We start from the raw sequence: 23,211 nt of genomic DNA on the forward strand, positions 1-23,211 counted from the left end.
GGGACTTGTCTGATAAGAAGGCAGAGAGCTTTTAAACTGTCTGCCTTGCTTGGGGGGTGGCAAGGCTCACTTGACACACCAGCTGCAGAAGGTAAGGGTGCTCATATGGGGCAGTTCTGGGTGTGTGTGTGTCCAGCATACAGTGGAACCTCGGTTCCCTAATGCCTCTGTTGTCATACGTTTCTCGAACGCCGAAAGCCCAGAAGGAAATGCTTCTGTTTTTGAACATTTTTCGGAACCCAAACGTGCGATGCAACTTCTGCTGAGTGCAAGAAGCTCTTGCAACCAATGGGAAGCCACACCTCGGTTTTTGAGTGTTTTTTGAAGCCGAATGGGCTTCCAGAATGGATTTTGTTCGAGAACCGAGGTACCAGTGTACGTCTTTTTGCATATACACATCATACCCAGAACATAACCCCCATGTAAGGTGTGGTTGTGCTGTACAATACAATGAGCTATGCAACACCGCATGGAATTAAAGGTTGCCTTATAGGAGATATGCGCTCATGCAACAGGATTTCACTGTCCTCTTTGCACCCCCAACCTCCCAATTCCGAGGGTGTGGCGAGAAGGGGAGGGTAGTGATCCTGTTATGCAATCGGAGGTCTGTTCCGCTCACACACACAGCAATGGATACGACCCTAAGTCACAAGCTGTGGGGATGATCACTAAGATGGTAAATAGGCAAACCCACAGAGGATGGACCACCAAAAATGATGGCAAATTGGTACCCCATGCCTACAGGCAGTCTACCTCGGAATACCAATGTGGGGTTGGGGGGGGGGAGAAGACAGGGGAAGGCCACCCATTTCCCATATCCTTCCTTCAAGAAGGATACTGACAAGCTGGAACGTGTCCAGAGGAGGGCAACCAAAATGGTCAAACGATGCCTTATGAGGAACGGCTTAGGGAGCTGGGTATGTTTAGCCTGGAGAAGAGAAGGTTAAGGGGTAATATGATGGCCATGTTCAAATATATTAAAGGATGCCATATAGAGGAGGGAGAAAGGTTGTCTTCTGCTGCTCCAGAGAAGCGGACACAGAGCAATGGATTCAAACTACAAGAAAGAAGATTCCACCTAAACATCAGGAAGAACTTCCTGACAGTAAGAGCTGTTCGGCAGTGGAATTTGCTACCAAGGAGTGTGGTGGAGCCTCCTTCTTTGGAGGTCTTTAAGCAGAGGCTTGACAGGCATATGTCAAGAATGCTTTGATGGTGTTTCCTGCTTGGCAGGGGGTTGGACTGGATGGCCCTTGTGGTCTCTTCCAACTCTATGATTCTATGATTCTGCATAGGAGGTTTCAGGTGTACCTGACTTCCCAGTGCTTTGGCCTCATCGCACAAGACAGTGCCGGTATCATTAAAAGGCAAGAACCTCCAGGCTAAACTGAGCAGAGCTAGATGGGCACATGGTGCATTTGATGCAAACTCTGCACACCTTCCTGAAGTAGCAAAGCAGCTCATAGATTATTATATAGCTTGTAAGCAGCAGAAGCAGCATCGAAGCTCCTTTCAATGCAGGAAGGGGCTTAAGTTAGTTTGCACAGAGCTCCAAACGAGGACACTTAGGACTGTAAGTCTAAATCAGGAGAAATATAAGTCCTCCCATCTGACCAAGTTAGAGACTGGGCTGTAAAATCTATTTTGAATGAGCAGAATTTGGCCCATGCCTCAGAAGAATCTAATTTAAACAGTTGAGAATTCCTGCTGTCTTCTAAGTTGTAAGACTGAGAAAGTGTCCTCTCACAGAGGACAGCAGAGTCAAAGGATGGCTCCTTTTTGCTTGGTACGCAGCTGATGGAGGACAAGGCTGTCAATGGCTGCAAACCATCCCCAGGATCAGAGCTAGTCTCCCTCGGGATACGATCCAGTGGGGGGACAAATGGAGAGTGCAATAATAGCACTGCAAATCTCACTTCCAGGTTCTGCTTGTGGGTCTCCCAGGGGCCTCTAGCTGGCCACCATGGAAAACAGGATGCTGGATTAGATCGACCTTTGGCCTGATCCAGCTGCCAACCACTACCTGGCAGCCCTGCTGACCTCAAGGCCTGCATTTCAGTACACTGTACTGGGAATACTTATTTACGGTGCAATTTTGCTTGTTTACCTTCTGTTAGAATTGGTTGTTTATTGGTCCCGTTTAGGTGATTTTGTCATTTTTGTGGATTGTTTTTTGTCTGTTTATTTGTAGTACTCTGGGACTGAAACATTCTGTGAAGAGCGGGTTGCAAATGCTGCAAATAAATAACAAATTCTCACGTTCTTAACTCTCCAAGGTCTCAGTCAGAGGCCTCTCCAATTCCTACTTCCGTAAATCCTTTGGGCTGGAAATTGAATCCGGGAACTTTTAACATGTGAAGAGAGTGCTCTGCCACTGAACTGGAAACTCACTGCAGATCAGGGCTGTATGAACTATTGCAGGAGGCCCCCCTGACCCTCAGCCCAGGGAAGTAACTACTGTAGTTTTCACCTTACTACCCATCAGGTTAAACGCACCCCTCTAAGCTGCTTCTGTAGCACCTTTATTTACCTGTCTCTGAATGGCAGCAAGACGTTCCTCCTTTCAGGAGCCCGTTGGGCTTCTCCTGTCTGCAGACAACAGTTCTGCACCACTCGCAATGTTTTCGTATCCTACAGCAGCTGCAAAACATAAGCAAGAGGTTTAAGGCAGGGAAGGCCAGGAAAGACATCAGAATGCAGTGGTTAGAGTGTTGGATTAAGAGCTGGGAGACCAAGATTCAAATTCCCACTCAGTCTTGAAGTTCACTGGGTGACCTTGGGCCAGCCGTTGTTTCTCAGCCCAACCTGCTTCACAGGGTTGTTGTGAGGATAAAATGAGGAAGGGGAGAACCATGTACACCACCTCCAGCTATTTGGAGGGAAAGGTGAGATAAATAAATGCGAAAGGGTGGGAGATCAGAATGTCGTCCATCCCTACAGTATAGAGGGCAGCTGGCACAGGTGGGGCCCACCTTTAGAATGGGCTGGCATGGATGGGCCCTTGAGTTTGTGAACCTGGAAACCCAGGTTCACACATGTGGTAGCTCCAAGCTAGCCCCTCGCATTCTCAAAGCTGATCAGCCTCAAGTCTTACATTTGCCAAGTTTATCGCAATTCAGCACCGCTGGAATCCCCTTTTATAAGCACCTCAGGCCCTGTGATTAGGCACTATAAAGTTTGTTGCTGGGTTCCATGTTTCCTGCTGAAATTCAGAACTCCTAAATCAGAGTAGGAAACTTAACAGCTGGAAAAATAAATCAAAATGGTGTGTGTTGCCTATTAAAATAAAAGGACTGTTCGATTTGATTTTAATCAGTTTTAAAGGTACTTTACTAATTTAAGATGAAATCTTTTGCACCAGCCTTATAAGAGACCAACAGCCTAGGGAGCAAAGACCCAAAGACAAGAACAATCAGGTGGAACAATCCAGGTGGTAGCTCTAAAAAAATGGGTTTCAGTCTCTCCCTCTCCAAGGAGCACTCAAGCCCTTAGATCCCAGCACAACCACTGGAAACACAGAATCTGGGAGTTTGAAAAGACCCAAAGGGTCACCCAGTCTGCAATGCACTAAATCACCCAGAAGAATCCTACTACTGGTCCCCTGCGTCTCAGGACCAGCCTCAGCTAGAAGCGAGCCATTCACTGTTGCTGGCCCCATTATGTGGAATACTTTTCCAGCGGAGATTCAGCAGTCATCCTCCCTGTTCACCTTCAGACAAGCCTATTCAGCTGCTTAAACTCCATTTTAGATAAGCTAGTCATCCCTATGGTTGCCTTGTACTGATTTATGGCATTTTATGTTTCATTGTATGGGATGCAGGTGGTGCTGTGGTCTAAACCACAGAGCCTAGGGCTTGCCGATCGGAAGGTTGGCGGTTCGAATCCCTGCGACGGGGTGAGCTCCCATTGTTCGGTCCCAGCTCCTGACCACCTAGCAGTTCGAAAGCACGCCAAAAAGTGCAAGTAGATAAATAGGTACCACTCCGGCAGGAAGGTAAACGGCGTTTCTGTGCGCTGCTCTGGCTCGTCAGAAGCGGCTTAGTCATGGTGGCCACATGACCTGGAAGCTATCTGCGGACAAACGCTGGCTCCCTTGGCTTATGGAGTGAGATGAGCGCCGCAACCCCAGAGTCATCTGCAACTGGACCTAACGGTCAGGGGTACCTTTACCTTTACGTTTCATTGTATTTGTATATATTGTTATGCACCAGCTTGATATTTGTTGCAAGTGGGTGGTATAGAAATACTTTCAGAAGTAAACAAAAGGTGAGTCAGGCTCTCTGCTGACTATACTTTGGAACTCCCTGCCTAATGATATCAGGCAGACACCTTCACTGTACTCTTTTTGGCACCTGCTAGGAACATTTCTGTTCAGACAAGCCTACCCAGATGCTTACAAAGTTGATGTGAGTTTTTAGATTATTGTTGTTTTAACTTTTCAGAAGTCATAAGTTATTAATGTTCATTTTTCTTAAGAGATAATTTTATTGGCTTCCCTTTTTTTGTAAACCGCTTTGAGGTTTGTTTGTTTCTTTTACAATCAATCTTAGGAAAAAGAAAAAAAAATGCAGACTAGACTACTGCAATGCACTTTACATGGGGCTGCCTTTAAGAACAAATAAAGAATGGTCTGAAATTTTCAGCTAGTGCAAAATGCAGCTGCCCTCATGACCCAATTTGTGAGCAAGGATGTTATTAAAACATTACAGAATTTACTACCAACACACTCCTGCATAAATACTTCTCAGCACCAAGAAAAGCGGCAGGGCCTGGAGAAACCCGCTGTTGCCGGCGACTGTCCTAACTGGTTTGTTCGTTTTGGTCTCGCTGCTGGCAGAGAATGTTCCCCGAGCAAAGGTGAGAGGAGGGCTGGGGACTTGCTTGAGAAAAGGGATTAGGCAAGGCGAGCCATGCAGATTGGGAAACCAACCGCAACGACACTGCAGCCCGTCCTCTAAATTACACAGCAAAGACTTTAATTTTAGCTTAATGGGTGGCGTTCCAGTTGCAACATGCAGGCCACCATCTCCTGTCCTCAGAACAAAAACACACCGGAACACATGACCTCATTGCATGAAAGAGCCATTCTAGGACATCCAGGACGTGGATGGAGAAATTGCCAGGCAGAAGGGGGGGGGGCAGAGGCAGCGCAGGGCATTTTTTTGCAGCAGGCAACAGCTGAAAACAAAACGCATGTCCAGTTCTCTCCAAAGTGTCTTTCTAAATTAAGGGAATCCTTAATTTAATTGCATTTTTACAAAACGGAATTAAATGCTGAAATACATGAGGAATGGGAAGATGAGCGGGTTGGGGTGTGTGTGTGTGTGTGTGTGTGTGTGTGTGTGTGTGTGTGTGTGTGTAGAGGAAGAGACATAGTTTCATGCTCTTCTCATCCACAAAGTTAATAAAGTGGTTCAATTTACAACTAAAAATAAATTACATGATATATTTTAATGAAGAGACACTTTCAGAAAAAGTTCCCAATACTTCCAAAACAGCTGTTCCGGACACTGGGTAAAACTAAGACTTCTGTCTATATCTTAAGCCAGGGTTTGTGGCAAAAAGAGATGGTGCAGATCACAGAACTGTGGAGCTGGAAGAGACCCCAAACAGCCATCTAGTCCAGCCCCCTGCAATGCAGTGAAACATGGAGGATTACAAGGGTAACTTGCACTGAGTACTCTTTACAGATTTGCAGGTCTACCTTGTTAAAGGAAAGTTTTCAACGTTCTGCAATTAACCACTATTGGTCAATGGCAGCTCATCTGTTTTTAAGCTAGAGGCAGAATTAGGCTGAGAGAAGGTCTTCCCTTTCCATGCAATCAATTGCCTTCAGCATCCAAGAGCCCAAGTCCATATTAAATTTCATCCAGGTGTTACACTTCCCTCTCACTGCTCTCCTTCCATGAGGTTCGGGATGGCATTCCAAGGTGGTTTCCCATCCAAGCAGTTACCAGACTTTGGCCTGCTCAGATTCAGGGAGGTGGCTCCACCACATGGACCACGCTGAGACGTGACAAGCTAAGTGACCAGCCATAGCTCAGTGGCAGAGCATCTCTGCCTTGCATTCAGTGGGTCCCAGGTTCAATCCCCATCAGCTGCCAGTCAGTGTAGGAAACATTGAGCTAGATGGACCAGGGCAGGACTCAGCACAAGGCAACTTTCCATGCTTCTAAGATCATGCACACTCTTTTAAATGAATTCCACCTGCCTTGCCCCACCCCCTGGCCCTGGGACTCCTCATAAGGAAGCTGTGCCTGGAGGAAGAACTGTGAAGGGAGAGACTTCATTAGGCAAGGCTTTCTTCCACCTGCCTTGCTCCACCCTCTAGTCTCTGCTTCTCAATTTCTATTGTATTATTTTATGTACTGTGGCTTGCTGTTGTTTTATGATTATAGTTTGGAAATTATTTATCATAACTGTTAAGGGTGAATTTCTGTTTAACTTTTATATGCTGATATTATTATTTTATACTATTCTAATGATTACTGAATGTTACTTTTTTGATGTAGGTTGCTTATTTTAAAGTTATGTTTCATTATCACATTTTTGTATTGCTTTAGATTGTTATAAAATGTACATTTTTTGTTTCTTCAGCTCGTAAACCGCCTTGAGTGTTGTAAGATAGAAAGACGGTATACAAATTAAAAATGATAATGATGATGAATTTCTACCCTACTTTTCGAGGGTGGGGAAGGCTTCCAGAGAGAGACTTGTACATCGCTACAACCAACAGGCTTGCAATCTAAAAAGGCAGGGCACAAAAGGAAAACTGGTTGGGAGGGAGGAGGAAATAAGCAAACTCAGCTGCATATTCTTCGTTGGAAGTTCTTCTAATGATCAGCTAGGGTGAAAAAGTCCAAGGTGACCTCGCACCCCTTCTCCAACCTCCTTTGCTGCAGCTTGATGCCGCGGCTACTGCCTTGTGACAGCTGTTGGAGGGAGGAGTCTGCTGCCTAGTATGCAAAGCAGCCTTTGCCACATGTCAGGGTGAGGTCTGGCTCCAGCCTTCCAAACTGGGAAGCAGGCTGGACCTGCAAAAGGAGACCCTTCTCTCCATGAACTGCTGCTGCCCACCCGGGCCTATTCAGTAGGCTGGCCACCTTTTAAGACACGCATTTTACATAAAACACATGCCTTGGTGCACACACACACACACACACACATTTCATGCTTGCAGAGATGTCAATGCAGAACATCGGTTCAAATGGAAGTTTCACTTACTGTATTAGGACGCAGATCATGATAAGGGCGACAGAGGCTACAACGGAAACCACCACCAGGGCAGTGATGGTTTGCTTTGTCTGGCTGGCGGCCACCACTGCAAGGAGGTCAGCGTGTTCGCATCGCGCCCCAACGTACCCGGAATGGCAGCTGTGACGAGGCAAAAGAAAACCAAGAGCAGTGAGTGCACAGAGGAAAAGACACAAGCTTATATATATACACATATATATGCAGAATTTGAGGCAGATGCCATTTTCTCACATCTAGAATTAAAATGGGATTTTATCTAAAGCAAAGGGCTGGAAGGTGCCTAGAGGCAGGGTGGGAAGCAGCTACTGAAGGCCTGGTTTGCATTTCCCCTTTCGAGTGAAGCGCAAAAGTCCTGCTCTCCCTGCCTCACTCCAGAATTTGCGGTGCTCCTTTTGAGCCGCATATTCCCCATGGGAAAGACTGCACAGTGTTCCCAATCAGGGCATTAGCCAGGCATGATCCAAACAAACCAGTGAAATTTGAGCTGCTTAGGAACCATTTCGGCATATAAGTGGCATATACGTTAGTTTTAAAATATTAATAAAATTATTAGTATTTTACTCTTCCCCATCTGAACACAGCATGTGCTCTGGATCACGTTGGCATGTTTATTATCTTCGCACCAACTCTCAGCATTCCAACAAGGCAAATCTTGCAGATGAAGGGAGATTCCCCATATGTTCCACAAGGGCCCAAGAGCCACCCCCATCCCCTTAGGCCAGGCATGTCAAACCTGCGGCCCTCCAGATGTTTTGGACTAGAATTCCCATCTTCCCCAACCACTGGTCCTGCTAGCTAGGGATCATGGGAGTTGTAGGCCAAAACATCTGGAGGGCCGCAGGTTTGACATGCCTGCCTTAGGCAGTCTTCTTCTATTGGACTTCAATTCCCACCATCCTCAGCCAACTTAGCCAATTGTCAGGGATGACAAGAGCTGTAGTCCAACAACATCTGGTGACCCAAGAGTCTAATGCAGGCATTAGGCAAACTCGGCCCTCCAGATGTTTTGGGACTACAACTCCCATGATCCCTAGCTAACAGGACCAGTGGTCAGGGATGATGGGAATTGTAGTCCCTAAACATCTGGAGGGCCGAGTTTGCCTATGCCTGGTCTAATGCATGGAGGCAGGGACACTTTCTTTCGTGACATGCCTACTGCACGGTTACTGCTGAATGCAACGAGGTGGGTATTGCAAGATGCAAGAGGGAGACTTACACGCAAGCTGGTTTTTCCTCTTGCACCAAGAACCTGCAAGTACCATGGAAGCAAAACTCACTATGAGCATCTGGACAGCTGTTAAAGTGAGATCTCACAGCAGCAGCCACTGGAGGACCTAAGCAAGGATGGACACGAGAGAGAGAGAGAGGGAGGGAGAGAGAGAGGGAGAGAGGAGGCTGGTTAATCTTTGGTCCCATGGCCAATATAACTCACACTACATACAAAGAAACATACTTCAATCAGGTGCTGTGCATCTTTATACAGTGGTACCTTGACTTACGAAGGTGATCCGTTCTGCAGCGCTCTTCGTAAGTCGAATCCTTTGTAAGTCGATGCGTCCATTTTGCGCTTTGCACATGCGCAGACCACGAGCGCTGCTTCTGCGCATGCGCAGAATGCGCACGCGGTGAAAATACTTCTGGGTTTGCAGACTTTGTAAGTCGAAACCTTCGGAAGTCGAGGCATTCGTAAGTCGAGGTACCACTGTATACATTTCTATATGAGATTGTACATGATATGAATATTTCGGCAAGCAATTTTCCTTAATACGGGGCTTTTTGTAAAAACAAAAAAACTTCCACAAATATATGCATTTTTAGGCTTGCTTCCCCCTAGTACAAGTGTTTATCTACATATTCCTTGGTTAGAGAGGTGCACTGTAAAATATGAAGTGGAGCAAAATTGGAAGGGTAACTTCATTTCAGTTTGTGAATCGTTTCAGAAAGAAATTATTAGGTAGCCAAGCATTAAAATATAACCTACACCAAATTGCCTCCCCCCCCCCAATATGGCCAAACTAAGGACACGAATAGAGCCTGCTGGATCAGGCCAATTGCCCATCTGCTCCGGCACCTGGTTCTCACCGTGGCCAACCAGATGCCCCAATGGGAAACTGGCAAGCAGGACTGAAGCACTAGAGCAGGCACCCCAAACTTTGGCCCTCCAGATGTTTTGGACTACAATTCCCATCTTCCCCGACCACTGGTCCTGTTAGCTAGGGATGATGGGAGTTGTAGGCCAAAACATCTGGAGGGCCGCAGTTTGGGGATGCCTGCACTAGAGCAACACTCCCCCCTCCTGTGCTTTCCAGCAAGCGGAATTCAGAAGCATTGCTGCCTCCAACTGCAGCGGCAGAGGGATCCATCCTGGCTAGTAGCCATCAATAGCCCTCTCCTCCAAGGGTTTCTCTAATCCTCTTTTAAAGCCATCGGTTGGTGGCCATCACTGCCTCCTCCAGGCACTTCCATAGGATTGCGAATATGTTTGGGGTGCACAGAAGAGGCTGCACAGAGAAGCAGAGGCCATGCTCAGTCAGTGTGTGTTTTTACCCAAGAGTTGTCCCTCACCTACCACCGAAGCTCAACTAGAATGATATACCTAGAGTGCATGAACCAAGACAAGGTTTGGCGTTACTGTAAGGCAAGCAGAAGGGAGAAAGGCAGCAGTAACAGCTGTCAATATAAGGATACTTGTCACACATACTTTTGTGGGGTAGTGGGCTGAGAATGTGCACTGCTAAGAACACATCCATTTACAGGAAGAAGGTAACTGGCCATGACATCATTCAACCTTTTTAGAAGCCATGTGTCTTACAACTGAAATAGTCATAATAATAAAGGAAGATATATTTATGTATTTATGCAAGACATTCCTGGGCTGCCTTTCTGGACACCGTCCTCTCAAAGCGGCTCACGGAATATCACATGCCATAAAGCAATCTTCCCAAGGCTGCAATTTTTGCAACATATTTTTGTGAACCACTCAGAGACTATTGTAGTTGAGTCGCATATCAACTGCAGGAGAGCCAATGTGGTACAGTGGATTGAGTGTCGAGCTCTAGGATCTGGGTTCGCATCTCCACTCTTGCCATGAAGCTCAGCGGGTGACACACTCGCTGCCTCGACTAACCTACTTCACAAGGCTGTTGTTGTGGGGGTTGAATTAAAAGAGGAAGAAGAACCATGTATCCCACCTTGAGCTCCTTGGAGAAAATGTAATAAATAAGAAATAATGATTTAAATCATCTTAAAGCAGATTTAAAGCAGAAATAATGATTTAAATCATCTTAAAGCAGAGACATCACCTTGCCTACAAAGGTCCGTATAGTTAAAACTATGGTTTTCCCAGTAGTGATGTATGGAAGTGAGAGCTGGACCATAAAGAAGGCTGATCGCCAAAGAATTGATGCTTTTGAATTACAGTATGGTGCTGGAGAAGACTCTTGAGAGTCCCATGGACTGCAAGAAGATCAAACCTATCCATTCTAAAGGAAATCAGCCCTGAGTGCTCACTGGAAGGACAGATCGTGAAGCTGAGGCTCCAATACTTTGGCCACCTCATGAGAAGAGAAGAATCCTTGGAAAAGACCCTGATGTTGGGAAAGATTGAGGGCACTAGGAGAAGGGGACGACAGAGGACGAGATGGTTGGACAGTGTTATTGTAGCTACCAACATGAGTTTGACCAAACTGCGGGAGGCAGTGCAAGACAGGAGTGCCTGGCGTGCTATGGTCCATGGGGTCACGAAGAGTCGGACACGACTAAACAACAACAACAATGATTTAAATAAAAAACGTAACATTTCAGAGTTTCATGAGAACTACCTTTAAAAACAGGACATAGGTTAAAAGCCTCTAAGGTTACTGAGATAAAGAAAGTATCCCTGGTTTGTGAAAAACTAGAGAGGCTAACAGATCCTTTGAAAGCCACACTGTGACTGGTCATGTAAGTACCGTACTTTTCCGTGTATAAGACGTCCCCATGTATAAGACACCCCCTATTTTGGGGGACTCAAATTTAAGAAAATGGGGGGAGATGGTACAGAGTTGTTGACCTTTCTTGGGGCGGGATTACCCAGCGCTGTTGAGACTTTTTAAAGGGGGGATTGCTGAAAACCGCTCACCCCAACACGTCGTAAACTCCGCCGACTCTTCTGTCCCCTCGCCGGCAGAAGCTGCCAATCACCCGCGTCAGCCAATCAACACCAGCCATTGATGCAGCAACCATTAATTATTATTTTTTTTAAAAAAACCAAAACAGTCTTATACACAGAAAAATGTGGTATTTTCTTAGAGTGCTTTAAGCTGGACATTGTTACCACTGGTTAAAGATGCTGGCCAACATCTGAAAAATCTCACCAGGGGAAGATGGAGGCTGCAAGATACTTTTCCCAAAGGCTTCCAGGTCCCCTCCCACAATGTCAATGACAGAGTGAAATCGACGCAGCCGGACTGCAGTCTGCACACAGTCTTACAACATGACCCTGCGTGTGTTTACTCACCAGATCCAATGTGCCCCCACCCAGACATCCACGCTTCCCCTCAACTCATAGCAGAAGAGGTAAACAGACTAAGAAGGCAGGCCTTGTGTGAGAAGGTTTGAAGAACACAGCGATCTTTCAGATTTCGTACGAAGCAGTATGCAGAACCTAAGAGGTGTGCGTGTCTAGTAGGGTTTGGAAGACTTAATTTCATTACATTAAGCTACATATGTCTGAGCAGAACGGGATCAGCAGTCTGCCCCTCAGGACTGGACTGCCTCCTGTCGTCACTTGGCCCAAACACTGCCACATAAGACCTGCCCCACATTTGTAAGAGCTCAATATTTTAGTGTGGCAGCACATACCCTCTGGAACTCCCTGCCTCTTGACATCAAGCAGGAGCCTTCACTGTGCATGTTTTGGTCCCTGCTAAAAACATTTTTGTTTAGACAGTCCTGTCCAGGTGTTTAGAAAGTTGATGCAAGTTTTAATCCATTTTTAGTCTATTTTAGCTTTTGGAAAAACCTACATTGTTATCAATTCTTCTTATTGATCATTTTATCTTTTTTGTAAACTGCTTCGAAGGTTGGTTGGTCTTTTTACAATCAAGCAATGTATAAATTATATGAAAGAAAGAAAGAAAGAAAGAAAGAAAGAAAGAAAGAAAGAAAGAAAGAAATGCGTCCGACTTCAACATCTCTCCTGCTTCACCTCCACGAAGGCTTGGCCTTAACCCCCTAAGCCCACACTTCCAAATGGATAGAAATTTACTTATAAAAATATTTATATATCACTGCATTATAAAAAAAGTCAAAAGCTGTTTACATACGTGTGTGAGAGAAATAAAAAAAAAATTAAGACCAGAGACCATCAACTAACCAATTTGGAAAGATGTTCTCTTAATTGCCCGCACAAGCCTGGCGGCATTGAAAAAGTTTTCAGCAGGTGTCTAAATCTTTTTTGCATTTGCCCACTCACAGCTTCCTAACCTTGCTTCTCTGGCCACTGCCACCCCCGCACCTCAAAATTTACACCACAGGTTCCTGGGGACACCAATTTCTCTCCCTTCCAAAAATGTAATCAACCCAACGCCACAAAAAGCAAGACGCCAAAGAGAACACAAAAATGTAAGAGCCCTAAGCCATCTAGTCCAGCATCCTTTTCTCACAGTGGCTGACCAAGTCCCTGGGGGAAACCGACAAGCAGGACCTGAGCACAAGAGCATCTCTTCCCTCCTGTGGCTCCCAGAAACTGGCATCCAGAAACATTGCTCCCTGGGACTGGGACAACTAGAGGCAGCCTACAGGAAGTTCACAAGCAGTTAAGGGGCCTCCTGTAACATGGGTCTGCCAGCCAACTTTTCACTTTGCAAAAGGGATGGGGAAAACTGTGGTCCTCCGACATCTGGAAGTCCAACAGCATCTGGCTGGCCATCAGTTCTCCAGCCCTGCCTTAGAAAATCTGCTTGCTTTCCAAAGAGATGTTAAAAAAATAAAATAAATCTATAAGCACAAGGAACAATCATAGACCAAACATACATACAAGAGAACTTCTCTCTCTCTCTCTCTCTCTCTCTCTCTCTCTCGGTGTGTGTGTGTGTGTGTGTGTGTGTGTGTGTGTGTGTGTGTGAGAGAGAGAGAGAGAGAGAGAGAGAGAGAGAGAGAGAGAGATGCGGACATGGAGCAATGGATTCAAGCTACAAGGAAGAAGATTCCACCTAAACATTAGGAAGAATTTCCTGACAGTAAGAGCTGTTCGACAGTGGAATTTGCTGCCAAGGAGTGTGGTGGAGTCTCCTCCTTTGGAGGTCTTTAAGCAGAGGCTTGACAGCCATCTGTCAGGAATGCTTTGGTGGTGTTTCCTGCTTGGCAGGGGATTGGACTGGATGGCCCTTGTGGTCTCTTCCAACTCTTATGATTCTATTCTATTCTATGAGAAGTTCTCTTGTATGTAAATTTGGTGTGTGTGTGTGTGTGTGTGTGTGTGTGTGAGAGAGAGAGAGAGAGAGAGAGAGAGAGAGAGAGAGAGAGAGAGAGAGAGAGAGAGAGAGAGAACTTTGCAAAATGCAGAAACTGTGGCAAAACCTTTGTGCTGGTTATTCCATATAATGAACCATTATTAAGAAGAGGAGTGTTTGGTATTAAAGAGATTACCAATAAGTATGGTTCAGGAAACGTTCAGGGAATCCTTATCCTCCTGCATTTTTACACAATTATTCAACACATCCTGGGCTGTTTTAAATTGTTCGCCAACAGTTGACATGGAAAACAACATCCTGCTCAGCAAATCGCCCCTTATATAAAAAGCCCACCCATTCTCCATTTCAAAGCCCCATCAAGTTCCTGTTGCAGAGAGTTAATGGCAAACCAGGCAGCAAAGCTAATTAAAACCACAGCTTCGAAATGTTTCAAATGAGACCCTGGAAGAAATTAAACGTCGTCAAAAACTTTTCCTGCATTAAGTTAATATTTTCTCTGAGGAAAAAGGTAACTTTGTTCCAGTTCTTTAAAAAAAAACACTGGAAAATGGAAATGAAATACAGTTGTTCTTAATTGTAGTCAAAGCACAACAAGAAAAAGCATGTCACATGTCAGGTCAAGAAACCGGGCGGGAAGGCCCAAAGTTGACAAAGAAAGGGAATCCCACTCACAAGTCACTTATCTTTTGCGAGACTTTTTGTGTGCTCTTGAGTGTTTTGCTAGCTTAGAAAAGAAAAAAGGTTGCCAACTTTGACACACACACACACACACACACACACACACACACACAGTTCATTCCATTAACTCTTTTGTGGCCACATGCCCTTCACCACCCAAATGTTGCATTTGGACCGAGGACGAGGAGACCCAGTTTAACTCTCTGCTCAGCCATGAAATTCACTGGGGGGGGGCAGCTTAGCCTAGTGGTTACTTCAAATCTATCTTTGCAGAATCACCAGTTGCTTAACAGCAGTTCGATACTCTACAGGCGCTGTCTGGCTTTTAAAAATAAAAGGGATCTGCCTTGAACAAATCAGTCCCAGTCCCAGGAGTCCTGGTAGACCACAAACTTGACATGAGTCAACAGTGTGATGCAGCAGCTAAAAAAGCCAACGCAATTCTGGGCTGCATCAATAGGAGTATAGCGTCTAGATCAAGGGAAGTAATAGTACCACTGTATTCTGCTCTGGTCAGACCTCACCTGGAGTACTGTGTCCAGTTCTGGGCACCACAGTTCAAGAAGGATACTGACAAGCTGGAACGTGTCCAGAAGAGGGCAACCAAAATGGTCAAAGGCCTGGAAACGATGCCTTATGAGGAACGGCTTAGGGAGCTGGGTATGTTTAGCCTGGAGAAGAGAAGGTTAAGGGGTGATATGATAGCCATGTTCAAATATATAAAAGGCTGTCATATAGAGGAGGGAGAAAGGTTGTTTTCTGCTGCTCCAGAGAAGCGGACACTGAGCAATGGATTCAAACTACCGTGTTTCTCATATTATAAGACATGTCTTATATTTATTTTTCCCTCAAAAAAACACACTATGGCTTATTTTCAGGGGATGTCTTATATTTTTCCTCCACCTCCTCCTGCCATGGCCGGTATTGCTGCTGTGCCTATCACTATGTCTTATTTTCGGGGTACGGCTTATATTCCTTGAATGCTTAAAAATCCTGCTATGGCTTATTTTATGGGTATGTCTTAAAATATGAGAAACAGGGTACAAGAAAGAAGATTCCACCTAAACATTAGGAAGAACTTCCTGACAGTAAGAGCTGTTCGACAGTGGAATTTGCTGCCAAGAAGTGTGGTGGAGTCTCCTTCTTTGGAGGTCTTTAAGCAGAGGCTTGACAACCAAATGTCAAGAATGCTTTGATGGCGTTTCCTGCTTGGCAGGGGGTTGGACTGGATGGCCCTTGTGGTCTCTTCCAACTCTATGATTCTATGATTCACACAGGGTTGTTGTGAGGAATAAATGGGGGAGAGGAGATAAGCAGGTGCTCACCAAGTACTTCTATGAAAGAGTTGGATATAAATAAAAAAATACCCCAAACCCACCACCACCTGACATTTTAAAATTCATTGTTTATTGTACTTGTGATTTCAAACCGAACAAAACACAGCTGTAAACAGTGGGAGAAGATAAGCTCACTACTGTTATTTTTAAAGGAACATGAGCTTAAGGCAAGGGAAAGAGGGATGTATTGCTGTCTAAGTGTTCCTGCTCTTAACTGTAGTGCTCGCTTTGCACAGATCAGTGACATAATATCATCTGCCAACAAGCGACTCCAGTTGTGGGGAAGAAGTATCACTGGATTGGAGGCTTCTAAAGCAGAGATTTCCATAGACAAGGCTCCAGTTTCTAGGAAAATCCGGGATTCTCTGCCACACATTCTGTAAGGACCAGCAGGATAATCTATTGACTCCAATTCCAATATTGGTATATGTGCTGCTTCTTTGTATATATTTTAAAATTTTACATCTGGATGTTTTATGATGACCTATACTTGTAACGAGGGACGCGGGTGGCGCTGTGGGTTAAACCACAGAGCCTAGGGCTTGCCGATCAGAAGGTCAGCAGTTGCTCGGTCCCAGCTCCTGCCCACCTAGCAGTTCCAAAGCACGAAGTGCAAGTAGATAAATAGGTACCAATCTGGCGGGAAGGTAAATGGCGTTTCTGGGTGCTGCTCTGGTTCGCCAGAAGCAGCTTAGTCGTGCTGGCCACATGACCCGGAAGCTGTACGCTGGCTCCCTTGGCCTATAGAGCAAGATGAGCACTGCAACCCCAGAGTCGTCCACGACTGGACCTAACGGTCAGGGGTCCCTTTACCTTTACCTATACTTGTAATGCCTAATAAAGGTTTGGTGAAGTACAGTAAGTAAGTAAGCAAGTAAGCAAGTAAGTAAGTCTGTTGACTCACTAGCATAGGTGGGCATTGTTTAAGTTCATGCAATCCTGGGAACTGGATCAGGGCTCATTGTGTACCTGGAAAGCAATTAATGAGCCATAACTAGACAGCTGTGATTTACAAGCTGATGAAACAGCCCCTTTGATTGTCCCAGGCTTCCACATAAAAAAAGGACTCAGTTGCTCCTTTGGTTCTCCTCCTACACCTCTAGTCTGATTAATTAATTTAGTTAATTAGTTAGTTACTTAGTATGCTGCCCTTCATCTAAAAATCACAGGGTAGTTCCCAACATAAAAATACAAAATGAAAACACAAAATACATAACGAATCAAAAGCCAGAGAATGTTAATAAGCCAAAGAAACATTTTTGCCTGCCTCCCCAAAGGTATGTAATGAAGGCACTACGCAATTCTCCTTGGGGAGAGCATGCCACAAACGGGGAGCCACAACAGAAAAGGCCCATTCTCGTGTTGACACCCTCCGGACATCTCGCAGAGAAGGCATACAAAGAAGGGCCTTGGATGATGATCACAGGGTCCTGATCGGTTCATATGGAGAGAGTTGGTCTTTGAAGTCTTGCTGTCCTAAGCAATTTAAGGCTTTATAGGTCCAAACCAGCACTTTGAATTGGGCCTAGAAACTAATTGGCAGCCAGTGAAGTCAGGCCAGGATCAGTGTAATATACTCAAGCCATCTTGCCCTGACGGGCAGCCTGGCCACCAAATTCTGCACCAGCTGAAGTTTCTGAACCATTTTTAGAGGCAGCCCTACATACCAGAGGATAGATGAGAGAAATTAAGACAATCCTTGTCCAGATAGGGGCACAGCTGGGCCTCTGCGCCACTGAGGGACCACCACCCATTGCAAGGAGGCATTAACCACTTCCTTGGCCCAACCAGCTCTCCTCTCCCTGCAAGTTTTTATTAGCCAAGAGGCGCTAGCGGTTGCCACTACGACCCAAGCCTCTTGTCCCCATCCTCAAGCCTTACTAACTAAAACTCATCTAACACAACAGGATTAGACAGTGCTTCAGACACCCCCTTGAGATCCATCTGCTGTAACAGAAGAATAAAGATCCTGGGGCAAACTTTGTGACCACCCCATTTATATTTAAATGTGCACCTCAATATTTGTACCTCAGCATTACTAACGTTTTCCATTGTGTTTTGGTGCTTTGAGGAAGGAACTGACTGTGAAACTCGGAAAAGCGCAAAACCCAGAGGAGGCTTATGTTCCAACCTGTGCATTAGTTAGCAAAGGTAAAGGTAAAGGGACCCCTGACCATTAGGTCCAGTCGTGACCGACTCTGGGGTTGCGCGCTCATCTCGCATTATTGGCCGAGGGAGCCAGCGTACAGCTTCCAGGTCATGTGGTCAGCATGACAAAGCCGCTTCTGGCAAACCAGAGCAGCACATGGAAACGCCGTTTACCTTCCCGCTGTAGCGGTTCCTATTTATCTACTTGCATTTTGACGTGCTTTCGAACTGCTAGGTTGGCAGGAGCTGGGACCAAGCAACGGGAGCTCACCCAGTCACAAGGATTCGAACCGCCGACCTTCTGATCAGCAAGCCCTAGGCTCAGTGGTTTAGCCCACAGCACCACCTGGGTCCCTTGTGCATTAGTTAAGAAGGTGCAAATTTTGGCAAGAGCCACCTGTACATCTGCAAGCATCAATAGCTTACAGCTGAGCTACTGGGCCCCAGCAGAGAGGGGCTGGATGAGGGTTCAGAAGCTTCATAATGTCTTAGAATTGCCTTTTCCTACAAGGCGGGGGGGATGGGGACGGGACAGCAACAGAGCAACACAGCTCAGTCTACTGGAGCGTCGCTTCGCTAATGTCTGTCCCGACATGAGGAACCGGCCTTGAGCATCTTCCAAGAAGGCGGAAATCTTCCCCTCCAAGCTTGGAGATTTGCGGAGCCTCCTATAATTTTGCGCCTGCCATTCTGAAGTCAAATTGAACACCAGCCTAGAAAGGAGGCTTTATCCGGCTGCCAGGAGCGATATTTATAAGTTCACCTTCCAAGTGATTCACAAAATGCCTTTCAACAGGCTGCCGTGTAAATAACCAGGGGATGCATGAATTGGCCCCATACAAACCTCCAGAGCCGTTTTGCTTTGAACCTGGGCAAAAGCGTGAAGAAAAAACACACACAGAGAGAGACCCTAAGACATCCGGCTTTTTATGGTCCCACCATTCCAAGTAATGGATCATGTGAGACAGGTTCCCCCCGCCACACACTTCCACAAACACAGGTATTCTGCACAAGCCATATTTCTTAGATTTCAGTGCTTTCCAGAAAGGCAAGTGTTGACATTTAATCTCTTTCAATTCAATCCATTCATAAAATCTACTGACCATCCTATGAGGTGGGAGGGACAGACACAAGACAAGGAATAAAGAATAAAAATAATTCAGTGTCTTTAGATTTATTGGGCTATTGCACAAATTATGGAAGAAACAGCTGATCCAGCATATCCCACATAGCACTGTACCAGTGACGCCAGAATATTAGTGCAGGAATAGGGAGACCTGGGTTGGGGAAATCTCTGTATCTGCCTCGCCTAACCTGGTGCCCTTCAGAGGATTTGGCCCAGCCAGCACAGCCATATGGTGCTGGGGGTGATGGGAGTCATAGTCCAAATCCTCATTGGGCAACAACTTGGGGAAAGTCCCTAGGTGACCTTTTGAAGGCTCATCCTGGGATGTAGTTCAAGGTGAAAGCCCCAAGCCCTCTCAACCAGCAATGCTGAGGCCATCAGAGACATACCTGAAAGGGAGTTTCCATTCAAATTCCAAAAGCTTCCCAAAGGCTCCACAGCCTAAGACATAGACAGACCATGCAGTGTGAGAGGCAGAAGCCAGCGGGTGGCGGAAGAGAAGGGAAGAGAAGAGAAGAGAGCCTGGAGCAACTATGCTGGAGAGGTATGGCTGGGTGGGTCACTGGATGTTCACTGGATGCCTGAACTGGAAGCACTGCAAAGGCCAACCATTTGAAAGCTTGGAGTGCTACTCAGAGTTGACCCACTGAAATTAATGACTAAGGTCCATTTTACTAATGTTCCTGTAATATATATGAAGCTGCAGGTAGGTAGCCGTGTTGGTCTGAGTCGAAGCAAAATAAAAAAATTCCCCCAGCAGCACCTTAAAGACCAACTAAGTTTATATTTTGGTATGAGCTTTCGTGTGCATGCACACTTCTTCAGATACCAAGAAGCTGGTATATGAAGATATATGAAGCTGGTTATCCTTGCATGCTGCCTTTCTGGGCAAAGCATTCAAATACATTAGCACATTGGATAAGTGAATGAATGAACGAACGAATGAAATAGTACACAAGGCTCGTCTAGGATTCTCAAGTCTGACAAGGAGGACAAGGGTTTGTCAAAGTAATTAGCTTCTGTCAAAGTAATTAGCAGCTGTTTTAAAGATGTAACATTCTGAATTGTTACAATTCTAGTCACAATTCAAGAATGGTAAAAACAAAGCTATATTCTATACAGTATATCCAAGTTACTTAACTGTTACGAAATCACAACACCCAAGTCTATTATTTATAGCCAAGCATGTTAGCAAGAGATTGAGTTGTTCTCTTGGCGAAAAGCCAAGAACCCAGACAGTTATAAATGCCATTGAAAAACCACACACCCCTCTATTAAAAGACAGGAGTCAGTTTAAGTGTGTTCATTTCAAAGGGCAGATTGAGCTGGATCCAAAACTGAGCATGTACACACAACTGCGAGGCGAGGAAGCAAGCGCTTGCCGTTTGAACAGAGGAATGGCAGATGAATACCTGGAATATTTAACTAAGGCAAAATACAGCCAACTGATAATATTTAACCAGACAGCTGACCAGCAGCTCCATCCTAAGAGACAGGGAGTACCCAGGTGCATCAGTAGTACTTTGTCAATAGCAGCTGAAACTATTCAGGATTTGGGCATCCTCTGTATGCACAGTTTTACTTCACCTTCTCAACTTGTAGGCACTTTGGAATTGTCCAAATCACTTCGTACATACAGTACTCAGAATTCAAGACCTGAATCACAGGACTCTGTTTGCTTATGAAAGGACTATGGAAAAACACCAGCAAGAGGTCTTCAGATCACAACAGTTATTTGCCTTCGAATTCATTGAAAGTGATGCTAAGAACAGGCCAGAATCACACATTTGAATCGCAGAAAGTCTCTGCGGCGCAGAGTGCCTTCCATCAGCTTCAGCTGGTGGCCCAGATGTGCTCCTATCTATAGTCTAAGATTTGTTGTCTATGCTCTGGTACCCTCTAGGTTAGATTACAACAACACACTATATGTAGGTCTGCCTCTGAAGATGGTTCGGAAACTTCAGCTGGTGCAGAATTTGGCAGCCAGGTTGCTTACTGGGGCAATACTTGGCGTTAACAAAGGATATTCAGTCACCGGATGTGCAACCATTTGCTTTTCATTAGAAACACAAACCACCTTCCAAAGCAGTGTGACTGTGCAAAACTGCTAGTGTAAAAGTAAAGAGAAGTTTGATTGTTTCCCTCATCCTTGGATTTCCTCAGTGCTCCTCTGCCACAAACAACAGTTAAACCCGAAAGCCACATTCTCGCTTGCCAGAGCAAGGGGAATCTGAATTTCGGAAGGTTCAGGGCAGACAAAAGAAGAAAGGACTCGTTCTCTCACAGTATATAGTTAGGAAAGTTGCTGCCACTTTATGTAGGGATGCCCACCAACTTACAAGGTAAAGGTAAAGGGACCCCTGACCATTAGGTCCAGTCGTGACCGACTCTGGGGGTTGCGCGCTCATCTCGCATTATTGGCCGAGGGAGCCGGCGTATAGCTTCCACGTCATGTGGCAAAGCCGCTTCTGGCAAACCAGAGCAGCACACGGAAACGCCGTTTACCTTCCCGCTGTAGCGGTTCCTATTTATCTACTTGCATTTTGACGTGCTTTCAAACTGCTAGGTTGGCAGGAGCTGGGACCAAGCAACGGGAGCTCACCCCGTCACAGGGATTCGAACCGCCGAACTTCTGATCAGCAAGCCCTAGGCTCAGTGGTTTAACCCACAGCGCTTGGGTGGCTTTAAAAGATAATTCGATTCAACCATGAAGGGGGATAAGGCCACCCATGGCTATGTTCTACCTCCAATGTAATGGGCAGCATGCCTCTGATTAATATACCTGTTGCTAGTAATTGCAGGTGAGAACCCTAACCCTAACCCTTCTAGGCTTCCCACTGAGACACCAGGATGCTCAACTAGATGGGCCATCTTGCTCCAGCTTCAGGGCTCTTCTGATGTGCCCAGTCTGCCAATTATCCTAAAGCTGAAAACTGGGTAAAGTCCAGAATAAAGGACCAACCCAAAGTGTAGCAAGCTAAAGAACTATCCGGCGATTCATCAGGTGAGCACTCGAATGATGCAAGGAAAAGAAGCTCAATCGCTGTATAGGGTGAAGTTACTACTCCGTTGGCTTGCTATAGCAGACACAGCAGCACTCAACAGTCCAACACATAGAATGTGTGAATGTTAAGATAACACAGGTGTAGTGACTATGTAATATTTTTTTTACTCTTTCTGGGAAGAGTCAGGTCCAAACTGATTTGAATTAGGCATGCTTAGGACAGTGAACTGTCAAAATGTCTTCCAGGTATGGTACCTCCGCAGGAAGTGTGGCAAATATCTAAATGGCCAAGAGTTTATGGGGAAACACGCACATGTTCAGAAGCACTTGCAGCTCAAAAGGGTCAAGAGGCATTGTTAGTGCCAAGGACAGACAGGTCTGCGATAAAGTATTTCACCCAGGGTAAAACAGAGTCACCCATTTTTACTACACAGCAAGACAGCTGCAGGCTGGGCTGTAAAGTCGCCTTTGGATTTTATAGCTTCACATAAAAAGAACAACTGGTCTGCATTCATCCAGCAGCAGATCTCTTGATCTTCTGCAAAGTGACACCTGGGGTGGTGTCTCTCCAAGGGCCACAAAGTTTGATACAGAGGGCAAGGCTAATGATCCTAAAGAAGCAGAACACGCCACACACCAGGACACTGCAACATAGTGGGAGTGCAAAAAAAAACACAGAATGTGGCACCACATTGAGAAGTCCACTTCCTTAGGGCCTAAGTTTTCATTTAAAAAGGAAAAAACATGTTTCTAGTCCTTAGGGTTGCAAGGATGAAAGGGCGCTGAACAAGATCACAGAGACGGGCACACAATCCTAAGCTATGGCTTGTTCTAACTATGGTTTGTTCAGTCCTAATTTGTGTCACAGATAAGGAAAACAAAACCACGGCTTGTTTCTCCCAAACTTGGTTCATTTTCCAGCTGCTTTTGCTTCATGATTCTGCAGCTTGCTGAGCATTTGGTGTGTGGACAAACAAACTATGGTTAAGCAGGGCTGTTGGGTTCGGAAAACTCACAGCCCACTGGAACGGGTCCAGACAGACATAGAGACCATCCATGGCTTAGTGTTTGTTGCAACCAGAGCTCTGGGTGACATTATCTCCAAAAGGATATTGTAGAGCTGGACAATGTTCAGAAGAACCAAAATATTCAAGGGGGGTGGAGCAGCTCCCCCATGAGGAAAAGTTGCAGAATTTGGGACTATTCAGT

At 45.6% G+C, this 23,211-nt stretch overlaps 1 protein-coding gene across 1 annotated transcript in view; it reads right to left on the bottom strand.

Moving 5' to 3' along the window:
* The window catches only part of TGFA (transforming growth factor alpha), a 49,774-nt gene that overhangs the window by 3,240 nt on the left and 23,323 nt on the right, over positions 1 to 23,211 (bottom strand). Inside the window, exons 3-5 of the mRNA XM_035119954.3 lie at positions 8,471 to 8,588; positions 7,225 to 7,374; positions 2,531 to 2,640 (exon numbers count right to left, since the gene is read on the bottom strand). Coding sequence (XP_034975845.3) covers positions 2,531 to 2,640; positions 7,225 to 7,374; positions 8,471 to 8,588 — 378 coding nt within the window. The remainder of the gene's footprint in view (positions 1 to 2,530; positions 2,641 to 7,224; positions 7,375 to 8,470; positions 8,589 to 23,211) is intronic.

This window comes from Zootoca vivipara, chromosome 6 (assembly GCF_965207765.1).
Source record: "Zootoca vivipara chromosome 6, rZooViv2.hap1.1, whole genome shotgun sequence".
Taxonomy (NCBI): domain Eukaryota; kingdom Metazoa; phylum Chordata; class Lepidosauria; order Squamata; family Lacertidae; genus Zootoca; species Zootoca vivipara.